This window comes from Erpetoichthys calabaricus, chromosome 9 (assembly GCF_900747795.2).
Source record: "Erpetoichthys calabaricus chromosome 9, fErpCal1.3, whole genome shotgun sequence".
Taxonomy (NCBI): domain Eukaryota; kingdom Metazoa; phylum Chordata; class Cladistia; order Polypteriformes; family Polypteridae; genus Erpetoichthys; species Erpetoichthys calabaricus.
In genome coordinates this window covers 138,838,899-138,862,591 of record NC_041402.2, presented here as the reverse complement: position 1 = coordinate 138,862,591, position 23,693 = coordinate 138,838,899, and the positions used below count along the sequence as shown (strand labels likewise).

General features: G+C 40.9%; 1 protein-coding gene across 17 annotated transcripts in view; it reads right to left on the bottom strand.

The window, feature by feature from the left end:
• bco2b (beta-carotene oxygenase 2b) overlaps positions 1 to 23,693 on the bottom strand; it is a 179,610-nt gene that overhangs the window by 41,613 nt on the left and 114,304 nt on the right. For 7 of the 17 annotated variants that reach the window (XM_051931817.1, XM_051931821.1, XM_051931809.1 and 4 more), the window contains exons 3-6: positions 16,401 to 16,612; positions 11,529 to 11,644; positions 9,460 to 9,562; positions 6,129 to 6,257 (exon numbers count right to left, since the gene is read on the bottom strand). The exons of 5 other annotated variants lie outside the window; for them this stretch is intronic. In XM_051931817.1, the coding sequence (XP_051787777.1) occupies positions 6,129 to 6,257; positions 9,460 to 9,562; positions 11,529 to 11,644; positions 16,401 to 16,612 (560 nt within the window). The remainder of the gene's footprint in view (positions 1 to 6,128; positions 6,258 to 9,459; positions 9,563 to 11,528; positions 11,645 to 16,400; positions 16,613 to 23,693) is intronic. 5 more of the 17 variants (XM_051931819.1, XM_051931822.1, XM_051931810.1 and 2 more) reach the window with 3 other exon arrangements.

Here is a 23,693-nt window from a genome sequence, read left to right as displayed (position 1 = left end):
AGACCGTACGAACTGTATGTAAATACAGTAATCCCTCGCTATATCGCGCTTCACTCCATCGCGGATTTTATATGTAAGCATATTTAAATATATATCGCGGATATTTCGCTGCTTCGCGGGTTTCTGCGGACAATGGGTCTTTTAATTTCTGGTACATGCTTCCTCAGTTGGTTTGCCCAGTTGATTTCATACAAGGGACGCTATTGGCAGATGGCTGAGAAGCTACCCAACTTACTTTCTCTGTCTCTTGCGCTGACTTTCTCTGATCCTGACGTAGGGGGATTGAGCAGGGGGGCTGTTCGCACACCTAGACGATACGGAAGCTCGTCTAAAAATGCTGAAAGATTACCTTCACGTTGCTATCTTTTGTGCAGCTGCTTCCTGAAAGGACATGCTGCACGGTGCTTCGCATACTTAAAAGCACGAAGGGCACGTATTGATTTTTTTATCTGTCTCCCTCTATCTCTCTATATCTCTCTCTCTCTCTCTCTGCTCCTGACGGAGGGGGTGTGAGCTGCCGCCTTCAACAGCTTTGTGCCGCGGTGCTTCACATACTTAAAAGCCAAACAGCCCTATTGATTTGTTTGCTCCTTTGAAGAGGAAGATATGTTTGCATTCTTTTAATTGTGAGACTGAACTGTCATCTCTGTCTTGTCATGGAGCACAGTTTAAACTTTTGAAAAAGAGACAAATGTTTGTTTGCAGTGTTTGAATAACGTTCCTGTATCTCTACAACCTCCTGTGTTTCTGCGCAAATCTGTCACCCAAGCATGACAATATAAAAATAACCATATAAACATATGGCTTCTACTTCGTGGATTTTCTTATTTCGCGGGTGGCTCTGGAACGCAACCCCCGCAACGGAGGAGGGATTACTGTATATTTTTTTAAAGATTTTTAAGCACAAATATAGTTAATTACTCCATAGAATGCACAGTGTAATCCATATTACTAACCGAGAATGGTAAACCGGATATGGACGCAGGGACCTGCCCGTGGACGCAGGAGACATAGTGCGCAGGCGCCACACAAAGCCCCCCTCCCCAGAGTGAAACGGGAGAGATTACGAACCGTCTGACATGCCGCAAGCAGGATAAAGCGAGGTCAGAAATAAAAGACAGAGTAGGAAACAAAGTAAAACGTCATAAAGAGGTTAAAGAACGGGGCCAAACACATGGAGAGCAGGTAACAGATGATGAAAACTGGAATGCAACAGCTTCAAAAAAACCTAGTCACGAAACACATGCACAACGAGATACAGAATATAAAAGCAGAAAAAACGACAGTTAAACGTCCACACCACACAGCGGAGGCAGACCCGGAAGGTGCAGGCGCCTACATCGTGCGTCGGAAGGCGCGGGAAAGTACGAAAGGCAAAGGCGCCTACACAGCATGGTAAAACCCGACATAATACGGAAGGCGCAGGCGTTGCCGCCCACACAAATAACCCCCCCCCCCGCCCCAGAGCGAAACGGGAGAGACTACGAACCGTCTGACATGCCGCAAGCAGGATAAAGCGAGGTCAGAAATAAAAGACAGAGTAGGAAACAAAGTAAAACGTCATAAACCGGATGGCATGGACACAGGTACACGGCGATGGGACCATGAGACGTACTGCGCAGGCGCGTACAGCTCAACTAACGGAAATAGCAAATAAAAGAACCGCCATATTGTGAGTGGCACTACTGCGGAGTGAGGTTAGGAATAATGTGCTGCTTGCGATTGTACAAACCACTGAACGCTTTACACCAAATTCAAACACAATACAGCTCAACGATACACACACGAGCCCACCTGGATAAGAGCAATGAACGCAGGCGCCTACAACAAGCGTCAGAAACTGTGGAAGCAAAGCACTATGGGGTCCGCAAAGGTCCTCAAAGATAGTACAGAATATATAAGAGCACACCGATCAAAAAAAAAAATCAATCGTGTAAAAGCACATAGTACACACAAATCATGTGCTCTCAGCGCATAGAAAGCGTATAAGGACAATACGGACAATAGAGACCCAAAGGCATTGGAGAGAAAAAAAGGCAGATAAGAGATTATGAAAGCAGTGGAATTCAAAAGGCTCAAACGAACGATGGCGCGATACACATGCAGACACAGGTACACAATATGAAAGCAGTAAAATTAGAAAGTATTGTAGCGTCCCACCCAGGTTGACGGCTTTTTGGTTTTAAGTGCGTCCACTATTAATGAACATTCCTTACGATTAATGAATATCATTTGCTATCATTGTCATTCACTTAACTTCCCTGAAGAAACAACTGGCAATACAACTAATGAGTTTACACGTTGTTGTCAAAGGGATCAGGTTAGACAGCCTCATTTAGATGAATATCCTTAATATCTACGGATGTTTCTAACTAACAATGTACCCGAAAGTAAAAACATTATGGACTGCATTAGGTCCTACAATAGTTCATTTGCTTTTACATCTACCGGGGTAAATATCAGGCCACCAGCTGGCAATGGCCCATACTGCTTTCACGTATGTAGACAAATATTACATTGGATTGGAACAGTGCACCCTGACCCAAATCACGAACGCAAATATGCACAGATCTACATGTTAGATCCAGATGACGCACTCTATCAACGATTTTACTACAAATGTTGTGTATAAAGAAGTATTCCAATAGATCCTTCTAATGTGCCATGCTATGGGTTCTTTACTTCCTTCATCAATGTATTTCAGGTTACCCAACCCCAGGGGTAGGCGAGCGAAGCGAGCAGGGGGCGGAGCCCCCTTGTAGTAAACTAATGTAAAAACATTGAATAACACTGACACAAACACCCAGGCTCCCTGCTCAGCTGCACGAGCAGGCTCACTCGCTCTCAGCTGCACGGGCCCTCTCTCTCTCTCTCTCTCTCTCAGCAGTACGCGAGCCTGCTCTCTCTCTCTCTCTCTAACATTGCAGCAGTTTGCGCTATAGCCTTGCAACCGATCGCTGTATGAACACTTTCTTTTAATGAGTTTTAAGCACAGGGGGAAAAAAGGAACATTTGAACAAATCCGAACTTTATTTAAAAACCAACCACAAACAACCAAGAAAGTAACATTTACAGGAGTTCGCGCTATAGCCTTGCAACCGATCGCTGTATAAACACTTTCTTTTAATGAGTTTTAAGCACAGGGGGAAAAAAGGAACATTTGAAAAATCTGTAATACAAAAACTAACCATAAACCACCAAGAAAACTAACCTTGCATGAGTCGAGGTCTGGCATGAAGTGAGGAGAAAATGGGTGGACAGGAGGTTACAGTTTTGAGGGAGATGGAGGAATGTTTTCTCTCTTGTGATTTCTTGGGTTTCTGGTGTTTTTAGCTGTTTAGCTGGTGGGAGCGAAAGCCTCGTGCAGCCATTCCAAAAACAAAGTCCGTGTGACCCAACCCTTCGTGTTTGCCCTCCACATCACTGGCAGTCTGGCTTTGTTTACATTGTGCTGTTTGAAAGCAGGAGGGTTCTCAAATTGGTAAATGAGTAAACTGGTAAACAGTTTTTCCACCTCTTCCAGCACTTGAGGTCTCTGCCTGGTTAACAGTGTAACTCCTTTTGCAACATCAACTGCTTTAATAGATTCTTTCTGCTTTAGAATAGTCAAAATCGTAGGTTTTGACTTCTTGCACTCGGCGGCAAGATCAGTAACACGAATGCCACGCTCATACTTTTCAATAATTTCTTTCTTTACTTCGATTTCAATTTTCTGCAAAACTTTCTCCTCACCGGGCGGCACGGTGGCGCAGTGGGTAGCGCTGCTGCCTCGCAGTTGGGAGATCTGGGGACCTGGGTTCGCTTCCCGGGTCCGCCCTGCGTGGAGTTTGCATGTTCTCCCCGTGTCTGCGTGGGTTTCCTCCGGGTGCTCCGGTTTCCTCCCACAGTCCAAAGACATGCAGGTTAGGTGGATTGGCGATTCTAAATTGGCCCTAGGGTGTGCTTGGTGTGTGGTTGTGTTTGTGTGTGTCCTGCAGTGGGTTGGCACCCTGCCCGGGATTGGTTCCCTGCCTTGTGCCCTGTGTTGGCTGGGATTGGCTCCAGCAGACCCCCGTGACCCTGTGTTCGGATTCAGCGGGTTGGAAGATGGATGGATGGACTTTCTTCTCACCACTCTTCACTTGCTTAGAAGCCATGGTTAACTGCAAAAGCACACGAAATACTGTAGAGCACAAAGAGTTCACAGGTAAAGCACGCACGTCTGACTGAGAACAATGAACAGGGAGAGGCTGAACACGTGCAGTAATAATACAGTAATCAGCGCGTATGAACCAGAAGGGAAATGAAATAAAGCACAAAGAGTTCATAGCGAAAGCACGCATGCAGGCACGTGCAAGCACGCACGTCTGACCGAGAACAATGCAACACGTGTGGAAATCAGCAGTGTGCACAAACCGAAAGGGAAACTGGCTTGATCGTATACCGAGTGTGTGGTAGTGAACCGAGGCAAAAGTTTGGCGAACTTTTTGGTCGTAAACCGAGTTGTATGTGTACCGAGGCGTTCGTGAACCGAGGTTCCACTGTACCTGGAAAGGGGTCTCTCTATGAACTGCCTTTCCCAAAGTTTCTTCCATTTTTTCCCTAAAAGGGTTTTTTTGGGGACTTTTTCCTTGTCTTCTTAGAGAATCAAGGCTGGGGGGCTGTCAAAAGGCAGGGCCTGTTAAAACCCATTGCGGCACTTCTTGTGTGATTTTGGGCTGTACAAAAATAACTTGTATTGTATTGTACTCAGAGTCACATATTTCCACTCAACCACAGCAGCTAGCATGCAAAATGCCCTTGTATCCTGATGGTATTCCAATGGGCTATTCATCCCAACTTCAGCACAAACTGATATGTCATATATTTTCTTAATTATTTGATAGATAGATAGATAGATAGATAGATAGATAGATAGATAGATAGATAGATAGATAGATAGATAGATAGATAGATAGATAGATAGATAGATAGATAGATAGATAGATATTGATAAAGAAGCCTAAAGAAAATCAGCAGGAAGATTGCTATCATATATAGAGCTATGGCCCAATCTGACAACAGAGATTTAAAATGTACAGGAATGAGAGATGAGGAGTGGTCAAAAAAACAGGCAATGGTAGTAACCAAAAAAGACAGACAATGGTAGTAACCAAAAAAGACAGACAATCAGTCATCAAAAAATATCAGAAAAAAAATATTCATATTAAATAAGGAATAGAGGGATCAAAATAAAGCAGTGCACGCCAACATAGGAATCCTAATATCAAATGCTCTGGAGTAGAATGTGCCAACCTTTATGCCAGTGCTGTGGATTATGTCACATGTCATGAGTAAAGCTGAGAAAAACTGCCATTGCAACGGTGTAACGCAATCCCTTAAAAATAGTGACACCCAACTCATTAACAAAATGCTGTTGTGATAAAATGTTATTAAAATTCAAGGTTTTAAATATTGCATAAGGCAAGAAATATCTCATAGTGAAGGAAAAAAAAACAAAGTAGCTCATTATAACAGGTTTACATCTAATAATGAAAACTACCCAAGCTCGATCAGTAAAATATGTATTTGGTTGCATATCAAAAACCACCCATGAATCAAAGTTTTAAATAGCAAAGCTGACATTCAAAAACCCAGAAAAACACTAACAAAGTAAGTCACAAGTAAAGTTTTTTTCTATACAATCCAAGAACACAAACATTAAACAAAAAGGATACATAAAATGAAATCAAATTAAATAAAGATGCCAATCATAACATTAGATAATGCATTATACTGCTGGTTGACTAATTCTGAGTTACTTTGAAATTGCTGTGTAAACTCTCCTAGACATATCTGCAACAAATAACATTTTCAACCCAGAAAATAACTATTCTGTTGACTATTAAGTAAGTAAACAAAGTACAATCTTTCAGTATTATTTGTAAGATTAGATCTTCTATTTACAGCACTGAAGTCAGTATGATAAGAGATAAAAAAGAGAAACAATTTATAAAGTATGCAACATGTTACATCTTACACAATGTGCAAAATATGTCTACTCTATATCATCATAAAGGAAACATCACCAAAAACAATGTGTACAATAAACCAAACACCACCCATCACACACACACACACACACAAAAAAATATTGTAGGAGGCTTTACCAAAGCTGTGGTAATAAGATGGCTTCATGTTTTCTTTAGATGGAATAGAACAGACAATTCGAGATCCTTCTAGCGTGTGGTTTGCATTCTCCTTCTGAGGTGGCACACAAATAATGTTGTAAGTAGTTCCTAGAATGATTAAAATTGCTTTATATATAGAAAAATACAAAGACAGAATATTCTGCAACACATTTTATTCATTAAAAGCTTGCGCTTTTAAAATGTTTACAGACAACTCAATATTTCAACACAAGCTACCAGGAAAGCTTTAATGCTGGATCTGTGAGTCAGCAGTGCTAACCAATGCATCAACCTGCTGTTCATATTTCGCTACCATTAGTCCCTTATCACATTGAAATGACATAGAAAGTGCTAAAAGCATTTGTAGCCAGTATGCAGTACAGTATAGAGACCACAACCTGTTCTTGACTTGAAAACTGAGTTTCCACTAGGGTGCCTTTTAAAACACATTTGCATCGTTTAAAAATCCCTGATACAAAATTGACCTATTCACATAAAAGCATCATAACTTACTGTCTATATATGATCTGTTTTTAAGAAATAATGCATTTCTACTTAATGATGTAATTCTAAGCTGAAAATCTGATATCCATCTTCTTAGTAAAAGATGCAGTTGAGTCTATGTCTAATGGTTTTACCTGTTTTTGTAAAACACAAATTGGAAACCAACTGGACATTAAGTATGAACTTCAAATATCCCAATAAAGGGATAGTACCTCTTTTGAAACTATAATATTAAACAATAAAATAGAATCAAGTGTACCTATTAATTTAATTTAAAGATCCTTTTGTTATTATTGTATATTCTCAGTCAACATTAAAAGTTATCTAAGTTTGCTATTAACAATGACAATGACATACTGTAGTTGGAAGATTTTAAAAGTCATACAGATATGAAACGAGACATTCTCCACAAAAGACTTCTATACTTAATCAATACCTTGGAGTGAGTTTCTCTGAATTTTAAAGAACAGTACAACCTGTTACATTTAAATGGTATCTACATTAATAATAAAACTATTTAAGACTATTTCACTACTTTTCAAATTCAATTATTAGAAAATTCTAGAATGTTCCAGACTGTCGAAATATCAATTTGATTGTATTTTGTTGTTTGTGATGTGTGATTTTACATTATTATTTAGTTTAGTTTCTTGACATCATTATGGCATAATTTTTATGAAGTGTTTTTGTGTTGGCTAAAGTAATTTTGCATTGTGATTTCATGGTTATGGCATAACATAAATTATTTATTATTACTATTGAAATAATTTACAAATATTTTACGTTGCTCACATTTTTTGAGTTTTGGTTCTGATATCTTTAGTTTCGAATTGTGGAATACATTCATGGCATTGTAACTACAGGTTTAATAATTCTGACTGCAAAGAACAAAACAGTGGGAACACCTTGAAACCCTCACAAAGAAGGCCAGACCTGCCTTATTTTCATGTCTGAGCCCTGGATTGTCCTCTCCCAAGGCAGTCTGGCCACAAACTCAAAAGACAGGCTTTCTGATCTCCACAGGCTAAAATAGGGGCTCAGGCATTTAAATAACTAAAGTTCAAAATACTCACTAAAATGGATAAGGGGGAAAAGTGAAACTTTTCTTCTAACACAAAACAAAGCAGTTTCCTTATATTTAAAGATTTGGTCAAAACAATAAAAATAAAACAAGGAACACAAAGGCAGAAACAAACAGGTTTTGCCAAAAAGGCAAACAGTAAGCAAACAATCCAAAGACAGACCCAGAGGCATACCTTAAATACAAAACAGGAAGCAAATCCAGTAAATCACATATAAAAAGAACCAAAAATCATAATGAGGAATCAAACACAATGACACAATGCTGAAACTCAGGAGCCTTTTTCATCTTCAGGTTAAGTACTGATGCCGTTATGCATCAACCAGTTCTTGTTCTTATTTTCTGTATATGCTTCTTTTTATGTCTTTTCTTTTTAATATAAAGTGCTTTAAATGTCTTTACACTAGTTACTTTATTTATTTTATGTTCCTAATATTTCAGTTTTGTATAACTATGTTTCTATGTGGAAATACTATAAATGTTCTATTATGTCCTTTGTGTTTTGTGGGTGGTCCCACAAGAGGTGGGGCCACTTGTCCATCTCCATCTAAGAACTGCATCTAATCTTATAAAGGCTGTGGAAACACACAGTTCAATGGGATGCATTGATAAAAGCTTGGTGCTGCGGAGTTCTCTCTGTTTTGCTACTACTTATTTTTATTTACTGGATTATGACCTTCTTTCTCTGGTTTTGACAATTCTTTTGGATTGTATTTTGGAAGATTTTTTGCTACTGTATTGCAAGTTCATGTGTACCTTTAGTGCTTTTCTGAGTTCTTATTTGCCAGGAATATTTTTGAAAATAAAATTATTTTATTTATAAAGATTTTTGCCTGCCTGTGTGTGCACAATCCAAGGTACAGTACTGTATATGGCTACCCTTCTCTTGTGGAGCTTTTTTGTCAAATTTTGTGGACTTTACTAGTTGTTTTGCCAGTTCCTAATTTTGAGCCAGTCGGCAGGTGCTTTGTAGCCTGGATTAAGTTATGGTTGCCTCTGCTGTGCAGATCAGATAGGGTTCTAGCCTGTTTCCTAGCTTCTTTTTGAGATCTCGCAACATTATACCTGGAAGAATCTCACAGATCTGGACAGCTGTGCCAGCACCCCAGCTGCCTGAGTAGGTCGTCCAACCTTTTTAGGCTTCACAAATAGGAGGTAGTGCAGATAAAACAAACATTATGTATGTTCTTAATATAATGCAAAATAATAAAATTAATACACAATACAAAGAAACTCATAATGTTAAATAAACACCAAAAGCAGAATTACTAACAAAATAAGAAGACATATTTAAATAACAATAAAAATATTAAATATAAATAATAAATTTGAGGTAGGGCAGCAACTCTGGTTGTACCATAGCAGTTACAATCTTTGTCCTTCTGATTTGACCCCTATATCCATTATTGACCAGTCCTTTTACTGAACACTTCATCTCCCAGTCCATTTTAAACTGTCATTCCCAAGACAAGCCCTATTTTTTATTTTGGTCACAACAAATATTAGGATCTATAAAATGACAGACCCTGAGATAATTTTGACTAAAATGATTTTTCAATAACATTTTGTGTCTCCATCAAATGAAGTATACAGACATTCACAACAGTTTAGCTTTGAAGATAAAATCAAACCATGCAGTTTCCTCCCTCTATGGCCAGCTGACCATCTTATCCCCAGATTATTGTGTTCAGTTACATTTTCAATCAGCAGAAGAGCATAACTCACCTTGTCTTCCATATGAATTGCCCATGTTGTAGGCCGTTCCATCAGCATCATAGTGAGGGTGTGCAGTGGCTCCATTTACTGCAACAAACTTGCTCCAGTCTACCTTCAAGGCACAATATTTGTCAAAACGCTTTGAATGTCGAAAAAAAAATGTCTACTGTATATCATTTCTGATGATCTCTGTATTGTTAAAAATAAACCACTGTATAGAAAATTGGCTTTTATGCTGAGCATCCTGCAATGGCACTTTAACTAAACCTAAAAATATTAATGTTAAAATAGACTTTCCAGTCGAGGTTTGGACATCAGCAAATGGTCCATCTAGACCACAACACACTATGATAAACACACTACCATGGGGTGATAAATCATGAGTATTTACTGGGTACCTTGGAATGTTGAAAGGCAGGGGCTAGCAGGAAGGAAGAAAACAACTGCAACCCAGGATGAAAAAGGTAATATTACAACAGCAGGTAGGGGGTGGATGAGTTAACAGTTATTAGAAAAGAATGTCCTTTTTAGTAGTCAGTGAGAGAGTGAAGCCACAGAGGTCTCCTTATATGTAAACTGCAACAAATGGGTCCAAATGAAAGAATTAGGACCATTTTGCCATTTAAAAAGGAAGAACTGGTAGAAGGTTTTCCTTCTGTAAAACAGCAGCACATAGTTTCAGAGTGGAAGAAGAGAAGCCGGTTTGTTCAAAAGGTGCCTAACACACCTGGTTCCATCAGAGCTGCAAAAGTTTCTAGGGTGCAGTAGTCTATGGGAATCACCTAAAGATACTGTGACTTCTCAGCCATGAGACTTCATATATTGAAAAAAGGGGGTGTAATCATCCTCAAGCTATATGCTCTTTAGATTTATAGTTACTGTAGCTGGGGATGGTGGACAATATCTCACTGCTGGGAATGAGATAAATTGAATGACAGATGTAAATGGGAGTTGAAAGGAGTAAGTTCCTGGTAATTTAGAAATTGGAAGGTTAGTGAACCATTTCACAGGATGGACAGGGTTTCAAGGCCTTGGGGAAGGAAGTCCAGAATGATTATAGGTTTCACTTTTATCTTCATTTAAGTTGTAGTTCATTTTCTTCTTTTGTTTTTTCCATTTCTGTTTGCTTTGCTTAAAACAAAGACACAAGTTTTGTGCTTGGCCTATATTTAGGAATTGAAATGGTGCCATGAAAGCTACTTTCATCGCTACATTGTACGTGCAAGCATATGCGTGAATTGGTATATTGTGAACAAAATCCAGACCAAAACATTACCTGTTTCACCTCTAATATCTCATCAAGAACAAATTGCTCCTCAAGGTAATCAAACATTACTGATAACACAGTATCTGCTAAAACAGCTGTGATTAATGCTGACTTGTCCCTGGGGTTTCCGTCTTTATGTAGGACCAGTTCTTCTAAAAAGCTTAACTCTGTTAAAAGTTATGATTAAAAAAAAACTGGCAGAGTATCAAGAATTTTTGTCATCCATCTTTTCACAATAAATAAAAAATTAAAGGGGCAATCCTTCATATTTTGTATCACCACGTTTTATTGTGCTCAGGAGGAGGATTCATCTTGCTAGGCTTCCCTGTTTTAAGTTGTGAAAGCATCTGCAGCGGATCCCTGAAACTGATTCTCGAGGATGATGTCATTGAATTTTCCTGAAGCCTGGCTGCCTGAGGAAGTACTCTGATGTGAGGAACCACTGGTAACATTGCTGTTTTGTTATGAATTTAAGATTTCCAAGCTTTTCCAAATCCTGTCTTGAATTTGAATTAAAGTGTTAGAATGTAAGTATACAAAAGGGGTCTATTGCCTTTTAAGCACCACAGAACCTGGAGCAGCCATTATGTACAAGCACATACAAAAATGTTCCTAGGACCCAACTGTCAATAAAACAATAAGCCATAAATATTACACAAAATATATTGCAAATTTAAGATTCAGTCTTTCATCCTTTTGTGAACACTAGATAAAATACACTCACTGAAATACAAGCTTAGCTCTTCTCTTTAGAAAACTGATGTGCACAATCAAGTGTATCCTTAACTGATAAAAGCTGCATTGTGCCTACCTTTATTTCTGCATCCAGGCTCTTTGGATCCAATTTGTGCATGAAATTAGTTTCTGTGCTGACATAATAGTCTCCCATATATATAACATAATGCACACTGCAATTATCTGTGGGTTCTAAAAAGATAAATAACAAACACTTGTTAAGTCAATTGAATTGGAGAAACTGGCATAGCTGAAATGAAAATATTAAAAAATAGTAGGTTTACAAACAGTGGAAAATGTCCATATAGTTTGTGAGGGATGGCCGGGACGCCTCGAGAATGGAAGGATGGGGAAAGGCAGCTACTTTTGGACACTCCCTCCCCAAGACGCTAGATGTCAGCTCCCCTGGAGTATAGCGGTGCCCCAGATTCCCACAGGGGATCATGGGACTTGCAGTTCATTGTCCCGGATTCCCACAGGGGATCCTGGGACTTGGGGTTCACTATCTCAGCCCTGTTGGGTGCTATGGGTGTTGCCAGGGGGTATTATAGAAGGACTGGGGGAGTCATGCTTCCCTTATAGCCCAGAAGTACTAGGAAGTCATGAGGACAGAAGCCCCGAAGTACTTCCAGGTTGATTAAAGAACTTAATTCTCCATCTGACCCGGAAGTGCTGGCAAGTCACGTGGACGGAAGAGCAGAAGCACTTCCGGGTCAAGAACAATATAAAGGACCACTGAAGACCCAGCAAGTGAGCCAGGGTCGGGTGGATGTGTACAAAGCTTGCTGGGATGTGTGGAGGCGAAAAGACAGAGAGAAAATTGTGTTGATTGTGTTGATTTGCCTGTTTATTGTGGCTGTGGTGCTTAAGGCACTGTTTTTGAGAAGAGATAAAAATACTTCTCAGCATTTTTACCCTGTGTCCTGAGTGCCTGTCTGTTGGGTTTAAAGGGATAACCGCAATCTCTAACGTCCACAAGTTGTAGACTTGGAAGATCTTGGAAGCATCAGGTGTATGGCAAAAACTAAATATGGATTGAAACACCAGCTCATCACGGGGCACTCATACTAACAATAAATTCTTTAAGAGTAGCCAATTAAAATAGTCTATGGAATGTGAGAAGAAAACCGATAAGGTTTCAGTTATTTTTTAGAATAGGAAGTATCTCAGACTGCAATAAAAATGGACTGTTCCAAGGTTAATAACATTAACTGGAAAAGATATGCATGCTTTGGAAATTATTATCAAATAAATAAAATTGTATTATTTTACAGTATCTCTGTATTGCAAATCTCACTAAAAGAATACATTCAGGTGGACACCAGAAGCTTAACATTATTTTGAACAAGTACAGCTTCCATATTAGGTCACCTTTGAAGACCATGAGTGCATTTTGTTTTGTTTTGTGTTTTCTGCTTTAAAATACTTCGTTTGACCATATAAACCTATATAGATGTATATAATATCACTAACGTCACTAACTAATTGGAGAGAATATCAAAGGAAAAATGTTTACATACTTTAAATTTCCAAACATTATGGCTAAAATTAATGTAAATGTAATGTAATTAATGTAAGCACTACTGGCCATTGTTAGAGGGAATGTGGCAATCATATGTCTAGATACTTACATGTCTTCGGGCATTAGCTGCAGTTACATTTTTATTGGCAATCATTTTATTAAACTATAAATAATATTATGATATAGATATGCTAAAAGATACTATATCAGCAATGTTTTGTGTAAATCTAGATTTTATCTATACAACAAAGTAGGCTTATTTGCAACAGATTTTACTACCTCTTGTAAAAAATGCAGTTACCACAGAGCTGGTTTAAACAGAGCTTTCTATCCTGGGGGCAGTGGTTGCCAATAATAAAATCCTTTTCATTAAGACTGCAGATGGAAAATTTCTCTGAAAGATGGAAGCTACTTACAGAAAGTACATGGACAATGGGATGAATTAGCATAACTTAAATCTTAAGAAAAATATTAATTTCAACTAAAGGTATCAAAACAAAACATTTCCCTTGAATTAATAAAACTACAAAAGTGATTATGGAAATAAAGACTGCAGTAAATCATGGATATATAGCTCATACCTATTTTATATGATTTTTTTCCAAAAATATTTTTTCTTTTACTTTCCTTTCTTATTTTGGTTAGGTTTGATTGCAATGCCATTGAAATAAAATGGTGATTAATGACATTATTTGTAATAAAGTGCAAATATGTGAGATATATTAGTATGTATTGTAGGTGGCACAGATACCTTACCCATATGGGAAGCCCCGGGTGGACAGAAAGTTATTCCGGCCAAGAGTGGGAAGGATGTCACACCCAGACAAGGCTTCCCTAATGGATGGACAGACATCCCAGCCAGAGAAGAAGATGCCCCAAACAAATAGACCGGCATCCTGACTGGACATGTGCATAACACCTTCCCTGGTCAGGTCTCTGGGAGGTATTTATTCCCCCGGGGGTTGCTAGATGGCAGTGACCCTCAATATTGGCACCCATTCGGGAACCAGCAGGGAATGCTGGGAGTTGTAGTCCGGCAGCACAGCCCTGTTGGGGTCTGTGGGTGCCATATGAGGGCACTGCATGGAGATGTACTCCCTGTAATGTGAGTCTTCCGTGTGACCCGGTAGTACTTCCAACAGGCAACGGCCCCGGAAGTACTCCTGGGTCCTCAATAAAAGGGACCACACTCCTTTGTCCAGGTGAGTAGAAGCTGGGAGGAGGACAAGCAACACTCAACTGAAGGAAGGCAGTGTGGTAGAGAGAGGAAAGGTGCTTGGAGGAGAAGTAAATTATGATTGGTGCTTTTTTGGAGGTATTTATATAATAAACAGACGTTTATTTGTACCCAGGACTGTGTTGGTGTGTTCATGTTGCGGTTTGGGGCTCTCTGGTGCACCCTTACCTTCACAGTATATATACATTGCTGGTCCAAAGTTTCGAAACACCTCAGTTTTTCCAGTTTTTCTTCAAATTTAATCAGTTGAAATGCAATGAATGACTTAAAATGGTGAAAAGGTAGGCAATAAACTACCAGATTTTTAAATTTAAAGTTTAGGTTTGGCAAAAACTGAAAAAATGAAATTTCAGAAAATTAAAAATGGGCCTTCTTCAGGGAACCACTAATAGGTTACAACCTACAGATGTTCTGCAGTAATTCAAGAAAATTAAGCCTTGCAAGTTGAAGCAAACAGTTTGTATAGGTGTCTGTCTTAAAGCAGAGTTGAAAAAGACTGTGTTACTACACCCTCTGAAGTAGTACTTGGACAATATTCCAGTGATAATGGCAAGAACATGGCAATTAACAAATTAAATGAGAGAGAGCATTATTACCAGTAGAAGTATAGTCATTTCATTCAGAGAAACTGCAAAAAAAATCTAAGTGTCAGTGAGTACAGTGGTGTCCTACACAATCCAAAGGCAATGGGAAAATGAAAGAAACTCTGAAAGTAAGAGATCTGGCAGAATCAAAGTCACAACCCAATTAGAAGACAAGTTTCTGAGGGTCACCAGCTGGCGTGATAGGCGCCTCACAGCACAACAGCTTCAAACACAGCTTAACAGTGATCGAAAAAAGCAAGTCTCAGTTTCTACAGCACTTTTTGTTAACATCACTTTTCCTTAAAATTTCACACTTTTTACACTTCTTTCACTTTTTTATTGTATGTATAGTTCATGGTGGCTTCTTTTAATGACTGGCACAGAGTGAGTGGCATTCTGAATCAAAAGGGTTATTACCACAGTTTGGCTTTTATATCAGCAAAAGGTGGCTACTTTGATGAATCAAAAATTTGAATAAAATTTTGTACACTTAATGATTCTTTGACTTATTTTTTTCATTTGCCATTGTTTATTTGTTCTATGCCTTGATTTCATGTAACATTAAGATAATACACTGCATGCATTTCCATAAAACCTAAAAAAATGGAGGTGTTCATAAACTTCTGACCAGTAGTGTATATGTATATAAAAGAATGTTTTTGCAGTCTTTATAACATGTATTTGTTGATGGACTAGTAAATAGAGAAGAAATAAAAATAATTAAGTTGCAAAATTCTTACTTTAGTTGTATGAAAATGTATAATGTTGAATAATACTAATCTCTTTTTACTAGTAAGACAGAATTGAATAACACTGATCTCTTTTTACTAGCAAGACAGAATTATTGGAACAGGTCATCTTAAAAACAACAATATGGCTTATATCTAGGCCATTTAACTGTTTATAATCAATCTCTACTTCAAAAACGTAAGAGAGTGGCTTCTTTTGTTTCCTTAAATGTTGATAAAAAGACTTTTGAAGTTTCTGAATTTTTTTTTTTCTAGTTATGTTTGCAAAATCAAATATTTGAAAATAATTTTAAACAGTACTATCCACATTATTTATTTATTTGCATTTTGTGCTGTTTCAGAGAAATACCAAGCAGGACGGTTTACCCATCTGGTAAATTTTCCTCTAATATACAGAAGACCCCCAAAACACCAATTACACCTATTACCACCTGGAGTGTTTCCCTACAGTAAAACTCATTGTGTGTGCATCCCAAAGAAGAGCAAAACATTACTAGCAAATCTGAATGAATATTGAAGAATGTGAATTTCCCATTGGGATTAATAAAGTATCTATCTATCTATCTATCTATCTATCTATCTATCTATCTATCTATCTATCTATCTATCTATCTATCTATCTATCTATCTATCTATCTATCTATCTATCTATCTATCGAATAACATAGCTTAAAACAGGCAGTATATCCTGTAGTATAGTACCATGTCTCATAACAATGCATAGAATAGACAATGATGAAACACAAATTTCATGTCACATTTGAATCCATAACAATGGTTTCTCTGTATTTTGTCAGCTAACTACTTCACCTCTCTGTTTTTGATGAAAGTTTGCAGATCATTTCCAGTAACTTACCAAGTGGTGTAAATCGGGAAAGAAAACGCTGAAAAATACTCTTGCATGGATCAGGTATGGCCATAGTACCAAATTCTGAAAGTACAATTCGGTTGTGTTGACTGTTTAACTTGTAAGCATCACTCCGTAAAAATTTGCTCATATAGGTTACATTGCCGTCCTGAATTCGGAACTTGTGCAGCAATGCCATTCCATCAAACCAGTGATTATACCTGTGAAATAAAGATAAGACTGAGTAGTCAGGTTTTATTCATGAGAACACATAGATTACTTATAATTGACAGAAAATGGCAAATTTTTAGGATACACTGTACATGGAGTACTACTTTTTTAATCCTATTATAAAATCTTGTTGTTGGGAATTCACTAAGTTAATATTTTTTTAAAAATATTTGTACAATTTGATTGTTATCTGATGATTAATATGTTTTGTCTTATTTCTCATTTCTCAGAAGGTGCTGCTATTTAGTGTCTGGTCATTATAATATTGTGTGTTACAAAGCTGCCATCCAAATTTTAAAATAAAGTAAAATAAAAAAAAAATCTTTAGATTTTTAACTTTGCTTAATTTGTGTTAGGATTTCGGCCCCATTTTAATTATTTAGAATATTTTTCCTTTGTTTTTTTGTTTTTCTAATACTTGATTTTGACTTATCTTTTTTCCCTCGTTGTTTTTTACCATTGTTTGTATTGCTGTCTGCATATTGCCCTAACAGGAGCAGCCGAAAGAAGAAGAAGATGTTTTTACCATTGTCTGTCAGATGTGAGTTACCTGAATTGGAGATTCCCATATAAGCACTTTAAGGTGACATTACCTACTTTACATCTGTGTTCTTAGGTTGTGCTTTGTGCTATCTGTCTTGTTTGTGGGGTTTTGACTATTTAAGATTTTCTGGTTTTGACTATAGTTTTGAAGGATTTTTTAAATTTAGGATTGGGGAATATTTTCTTAATAGTTAACTTCTGTGCAGAGTGGAGGCAGAACCTCTCCATTCTTCTCAGTTGATTCTGGGGTTCATCAAGGGTGTGTTCTTGCTCTTTCTCTGTTCAATGCTTGCATGGACTGGGTGTTAGGCAGGGTTGTGGGGTCCAGCGGCTGTGGGACATCTGTTGGTGAAGAAAGATTCATCCATCCATCCATCCATTGTCTCCCGCTTATCCGAGGTCGGGTCGCGGGGGCAGCAGCTTGAGCAGAGATGCCCAGACTTCCCTCTCCCCGGCCACTTCTTCTAGCTCTTCCGGGAGAATCCCAAGGCATTCCCAGGCCAGTCGAGAGACATAGTCCCTCCAGCGTGTCCTGGATCTTCCCTGGGGCCTCCTCCCGGTTGGACGTGCCTGGAACACCTCACCAGGGAGGCGTCCAGGAGGCATCCTGATCAGATGCCCGAGCCACCTCATCTGACTCCTCTCGATGCGGAGGAGCAGCGGCTCTACTCTGAGCCCCTCCCGGATGACTGAGCTTCTCACCCTATCTTTAAGGGAAAGCCCAGACACCCTGCGGAGGAAACTCATTTCAGCCGCTTGTATTCGCGATCTCGTTCTTTCGGTCACTACCCATAGCTCATGACCATAGGTGAGGGTAGGAACATAGATCGACTGGTAAATTGAGAGCTTCGCCTTGCGGCTCAGCTCCTTTTTTCACCACGACAGACCGATGCAACGCCCGCATTACTGCGGATGCAGCACCGATCCGCCTGTCGATCTCACGCTCCATTCTTCCCTCACTCGTGAACAAGACCCCGAGATACTTGAACTCCTCCACTTGGGGCAGGATCTCGCTACCAACCCTGAGAGGGTACTCCACCCTTTTCCGGTTGAGGACCATGGTCTCGGATTTGGAGGTGCTGATTCTCATCCCAGCCGCTTCACACTCGGCTGTGAACCGATCCAGAGAGAGCTGAAGATCACGGCCTGATGAAGCAAACAGGACAACATCATCTGCAAAAAGCAGTGACCCAATCCTGAGCCCACCAAACCGGACCCCCTCAACACCCTGGCTGCGCCTAGAAATTCTGTCCATAAAAGTTATGAACAGAATCGGTGACAAAGGGCAGCCCTGGCGGAGTCCAACTCTCACTGGAAACGGGTTCGACTTACTGCCGGCAATGCGGACCAAGCTCTGGCACTGATCGTACAGGGACTGAACAGCCCTTATCAGGGGGGCCGGTACCCCATACTCTCGGAGTACCCCCCACAGGATTCCCCGAGGGACACGGTCGAATGCCTTTTCTAAGTCCACAAAACACATGTAGACTGGTTGGGCAAACTCCCATGCACCCTCCAGGACCCTGCTAAGGGTATAGAGCTGGTCCACTGTTCCGCGACCAGGACGAAAACCACACTGTTCCTCCTGAATCCGAGGCTCGACTATCCGACGGACCCTCCTCTCCAGGACCCCTGAATAGACTTTTTCCAGGGAGGCTGAGGAGTGTGATCCCTCTGTAGTTGGAACACACCCTCCGATCCCCCTTCTTAAAGAGGGGGACCACCACCCCGGTCTGCCAATCCAGAGGCACTGTCCCTGATGTCCATGCGATGTTGCAGAGGCGTGTCAGCCAAGACAGTCCTACAACATCCAGAGCCTTGAGGAACTCCGGGCGTATCTCATCCACCCCGGGGCCCTGCCACCAAGGAGTTTTTTGACCACCTCGGTGACCTCAGTCCCAGAGATGGGGGAGCCCACCTCTGAGTCCCCAGGCTCTGCTTCCTCATTGGAAGGCATGTTAATGGGATTGAGGAGGTCTTCGAAGTATTCCCCCCCACCGACCCACAACGTCCCGAGTCGAGGTCAGCAGCGCACCATCCCCCACCATATACAGTGTTGACACTGCACTGCTTCCCCTTCCTGAGACGCCGGATGGTGGACCAGAATCTCCTTGAAGCCGTCCGAAAGTCATTCTCCATGGCCTCCCCAAACTCCTCCCACGCCCGAGTTTTTGCCTCAGCAACCACCAAAGCCGCATTCCACTTGGCCTGCCGGTACCTATCAGCTGCCTCCGGGGTCCCACAGGACAAAAGGGTCCTGTAGGACTCCTTCTTCAGCTTGACGGCATCCTTCACCGCCGGTGTCCACCAGCGGGTTCGGGGATTGCCGCCACGACAGGCACCGACCACCTTACGGCCACAGCTCCGGTCAGCTGCCTCAACAATTAGAGGCACGGAACATGGCCCATTCGGACTCAATGTCCCCCACCTCCCTCGGGATGTGGTCGAAGTTCTGCCGGAGGTGGGAGTTGAAGCTACTTTTGACAGGGGGCTCTGCCAGACGTTCCCAGCAGACCCTCACAACACGTTTGGGCCTACCACGCCTGACCGGCATCCTCCCCCACCATCGAAGCCAACTCACCACCAGGTGGTGATCAGTTGACAGCTCCGCCCCTCTCTTCACCCGAGTGTCCAAGACATGTGGCCGCAAGTCCGACGACACGACCACAAAGTCGATCATCGAACTGAGGCCTAGGGTGTCCTGGTGCCAAGTGCACATATGAACACCCCTATGCTTGAACATGGTGTTCGTTATGGACAATCCGTGACGAGCACAGAAGTCCAATAACAAAACACCGCTCGGGTTCAGATCAGGGGGGCCATTCTTCCCAATCACGCCCTTCCAGGTCTCACTGTCATTGCCCACGTGAGCATTGAAGTCTCCCAGCAGAACAAGGGAGTCCCCAGAAGGTATGCCCTCTAGCACCCCCTCCAGGGACTCCAAAAAGGGTGGGTACTCCGAACTGCTGTTCGGTGCATACGCACAAACAACAGTTAGGACCCGTCCCCCCACCCGAAGGCGAAGGGAGGCTACCCTCTCGTCCACTGGGGTAAACCCCAATGTACAGGCTCCAAGTTGGGGGGCAATAAGTATACCCACACCTGCTCGGCGCCTCTCACCGGGGGCAACTCCAGAGTGGTAGAGAGTCCAGCCCCTCTCAATGAGATTGGTTCCAGAGTCCAAGCTGTGCGTCGAGGTGAGCCCGACTATATCTAGCCGGAACCTCTCAACTTCGCGCACTAGCTCAGGCTCCTTCCCCCTTCAGAGAGGTGACATTCCACGTCCCAAGAGCCAGTTTCTGTAGCCGAGGATCGGACCGCCAAGGTCCCCGCCTTCGGCCACCACCCAACTCACACTGCACCCGACCTCCTTGGCCCCTCCCATAGGTGGTGAGCCCATGGGAATGAAGAAAGATTCACCGATCTTAATTTTGCCAATGATGCTGTGATCTTTGTAGAGTCGGTGGAGGCTCTGATTGGGGCTCTCAAGAGACTGAGTGAGGAGCCTGAGTGTCTGGGCTTGCGAGTGTCCTGGATAAAAAACAAGATCCAGGCCTTAAATGACCTATTGGGCACAGCCATCAGCAGTATGTCTGTCTGCAGAGGGAATGTTGACCGCATCAAGAGTGTCTCTGGTGACACGATTAAGTCAGTAGACGGATTCAGAGAGCATTTTTGGGAGGGGGGGGTTTCATGAGGTCGCTCAAAAGGGATGTGTGGTGCTCCCAATATCTTTGTAAAAAGATAAAAAGTCCAAGAGTTTCGAGTCCTGGGGCCTCATGCATAACGCTGTGCGCAGAATTCACACTATAACATGACGTAAACACAAAAGCGTAAATGTACTTACGCACAAAAAAATCCAGATGCATAAATCTGCCAACTTCCACGTTCTTCCGCTACATAAATCCCAGTCAGCGTGGAAATTAACACACGTGCACGTGCCTGCTGCCCCACTAACTCCTCCCAGAATTACGCCTCTTTGAATATGCAAATCAATATAAATAGCCCTTAAGCTCAGTGTTCTGTGAAAAGGCAATGGCAAAAGTACGAGGAAAAATAGAATAATTTCAGCAAATAACAAGTGGAGGCAAAGAAAAACGTACTATTAGTTGGTTTAAACAGTGGTATAAACAACAAAAGGAAGTTGATCGAGTGACATTGCGTGTCGGAGAAACTCGAAAGCTCAAGTTCACAAAGTCACACAGTGCCCGAAATAAAAAAGAAGTTGTCAAATATCAAAGTCACCGTGAAAAGGCAAGTCGTAGCCCACCGTCTGAGTGTCATATGAAAGCTTGTTAGAGTACAGAGAAAAAAAAAAAGACACACAGTGTAAAAAAAGCATGAAATGTCAACTTTAATCTCAAAATTTCTACTTTAATCACATAGTTTATTTTGTCATTAAAGTAGAACATCATAAACTTCATCTTAAAATCGTTTAAGTTACTAGTTTCTCAAATCCCATCATAACTAAAGCAGCACATTAAATGCTTTGTTTTGTATTTGATCTTCTATGTGCTCTGTGTGTGTGAATCACTATGTGCTACCGGGCTTTGTCTTCCTCCAACAGGACACAGAATCCATTACATTCGTAATATTACAGCTCTCTGAATAATTAAAATACTGAGAAGTATACGTGATATCATTTTCATGATGATAGGAGTTAAAGCATGTTATTAAACATGGGAACACGGTGGCGCAGTGATTGTTCATGTCTTACACAAGATGCTTGCTGCTTGCCATGCGCGACCTATGATGAAATGCTTTATTACAGAAGTACTGTCTTTTTCAAACCCCTAATTCCTGTCCTTACTTTTCTTCCTCTAAATGCCCAATCGCCACACAATCAGCTCTGTAATAGACGTTAAGCCATCTGTAAGCTTAGAATGCAGATTCTTCAAAACTTGTAAGGAACACTGAAATATATTCGTAATGTTTAATTATTCTGACCATCTATCCTTCCAGTGTCACGCCAGCCACAGCAAGAATACAGCACAAGGCAGGAACAAACCGTGAATGAAGCTCAAGCTCGCTAGCACTGTGGCACAGTGTAGTTAAAGTTAAAGTTTTATCTGTATAATATAATAAATATATTTTGCTGCATTTCATCTTAAAAATGATTTCATCATCATATGTAAATATGCGCTTTACAAAGTGGCTCAGGTTGCGAAATATTATAACTGTATCATAAGTACAATTATCTCACTGTAAACTTGCAAGTACAAACAGTTCTACAAGGAGCACTTTATGGATTGATTGACTGCGTTTAAAGTTCTTGGGATGAAACTGTTTGTGAACCGTGAGGTCAGTACAGGAAAGACTCTGAAGCATTAGTCGGATGAGAGCAGTTCAAATAGCGAATGGCTGAGGCAGCGTGTGCTTGATGCTGTATATCAATAATTCTCTTTACGATCAGCTGCTGTACAGCTGTGATTCACACTCAGATACAGTGATATAAATACTCCGAGTGTAAATCAGTGAGAGGAATATGGAAAAAGATGATCTGATGTGGCAACCCCTAACATAAGCAGCTGAAAGAAGAAGAAGGTGCAGTGAGAGTAACAATGCTAAAGCAGCTATTGTATTTAGAATAGTGTGACCATTCTGTGGACCATTATATTGTTACAGGTTAATTACAATCAGATGCCTTAAACTAATAAACAATATGCGGTTAATTTCAGTGTATTTATAAAGCTGTGTCAGGGATGTGGATCTGAAAAAGAAAGGGAAACCACACAGGAACAGTAGCACTGCTTTGATGCTGGGTGATGCCAGTCTGTAAAACCAAGTGCAGAACTTGCGTACGACAGGGTATGAGCTACTGTGGAAATGTGCGTGGCCAAGTTTAGGTTTTATACATCGTGATTTGAACGTGGAAACGTTCTTACACAACATTTCTGTGCGTACGCACCGTTTATACATGAGGCCCCTGGTGCTTCCTGTTTTGCTATATGGTTACAATACTCTATCCAGTGACCTGAGACAAAACTGGACTCCTTCAATACTGTGTCTTTTCTGAGACTCCCTGGGTACCACTGGTTTGACTTTGTGTTGAACAAGCAGGTGCTCATGGAATCCGGAATGAGGCAAACTACCTGCATTGTGAAGGATAGCATCAGTTACGGCACTACAGCCGTTTGGCTTGATTCCCTGAGGGTGATGCAGCTTGCAGGATCCTGTTGAGGACCTGAGTGGCTGGACCAGGCCAAGGGGATGCCCACATAACACCTGGCTCCGGCAGATAAATGGTCATTTCCGGAGGGTGGGACTGCACAGCATGTCTGCCTGGGAGGGTTGCCAATCGGGATCCCAAGCTGTTTCATTGTGTGGTGGGTATAGCAAAACGCTGTTCCAGTGAATGCTCCCTAACCTGACTTGTTAACTTTTTTAGACTGTACCTTTGTTAATTGCATGAAGGTTTGTTGGACTCTCTACCACATCTAACAATTAATTCACACATAATACATGTCCTATAAAATCTTTTGACAGATACTATTTGCCATTTTGTTTTAAGATTTCCCAATATCATTG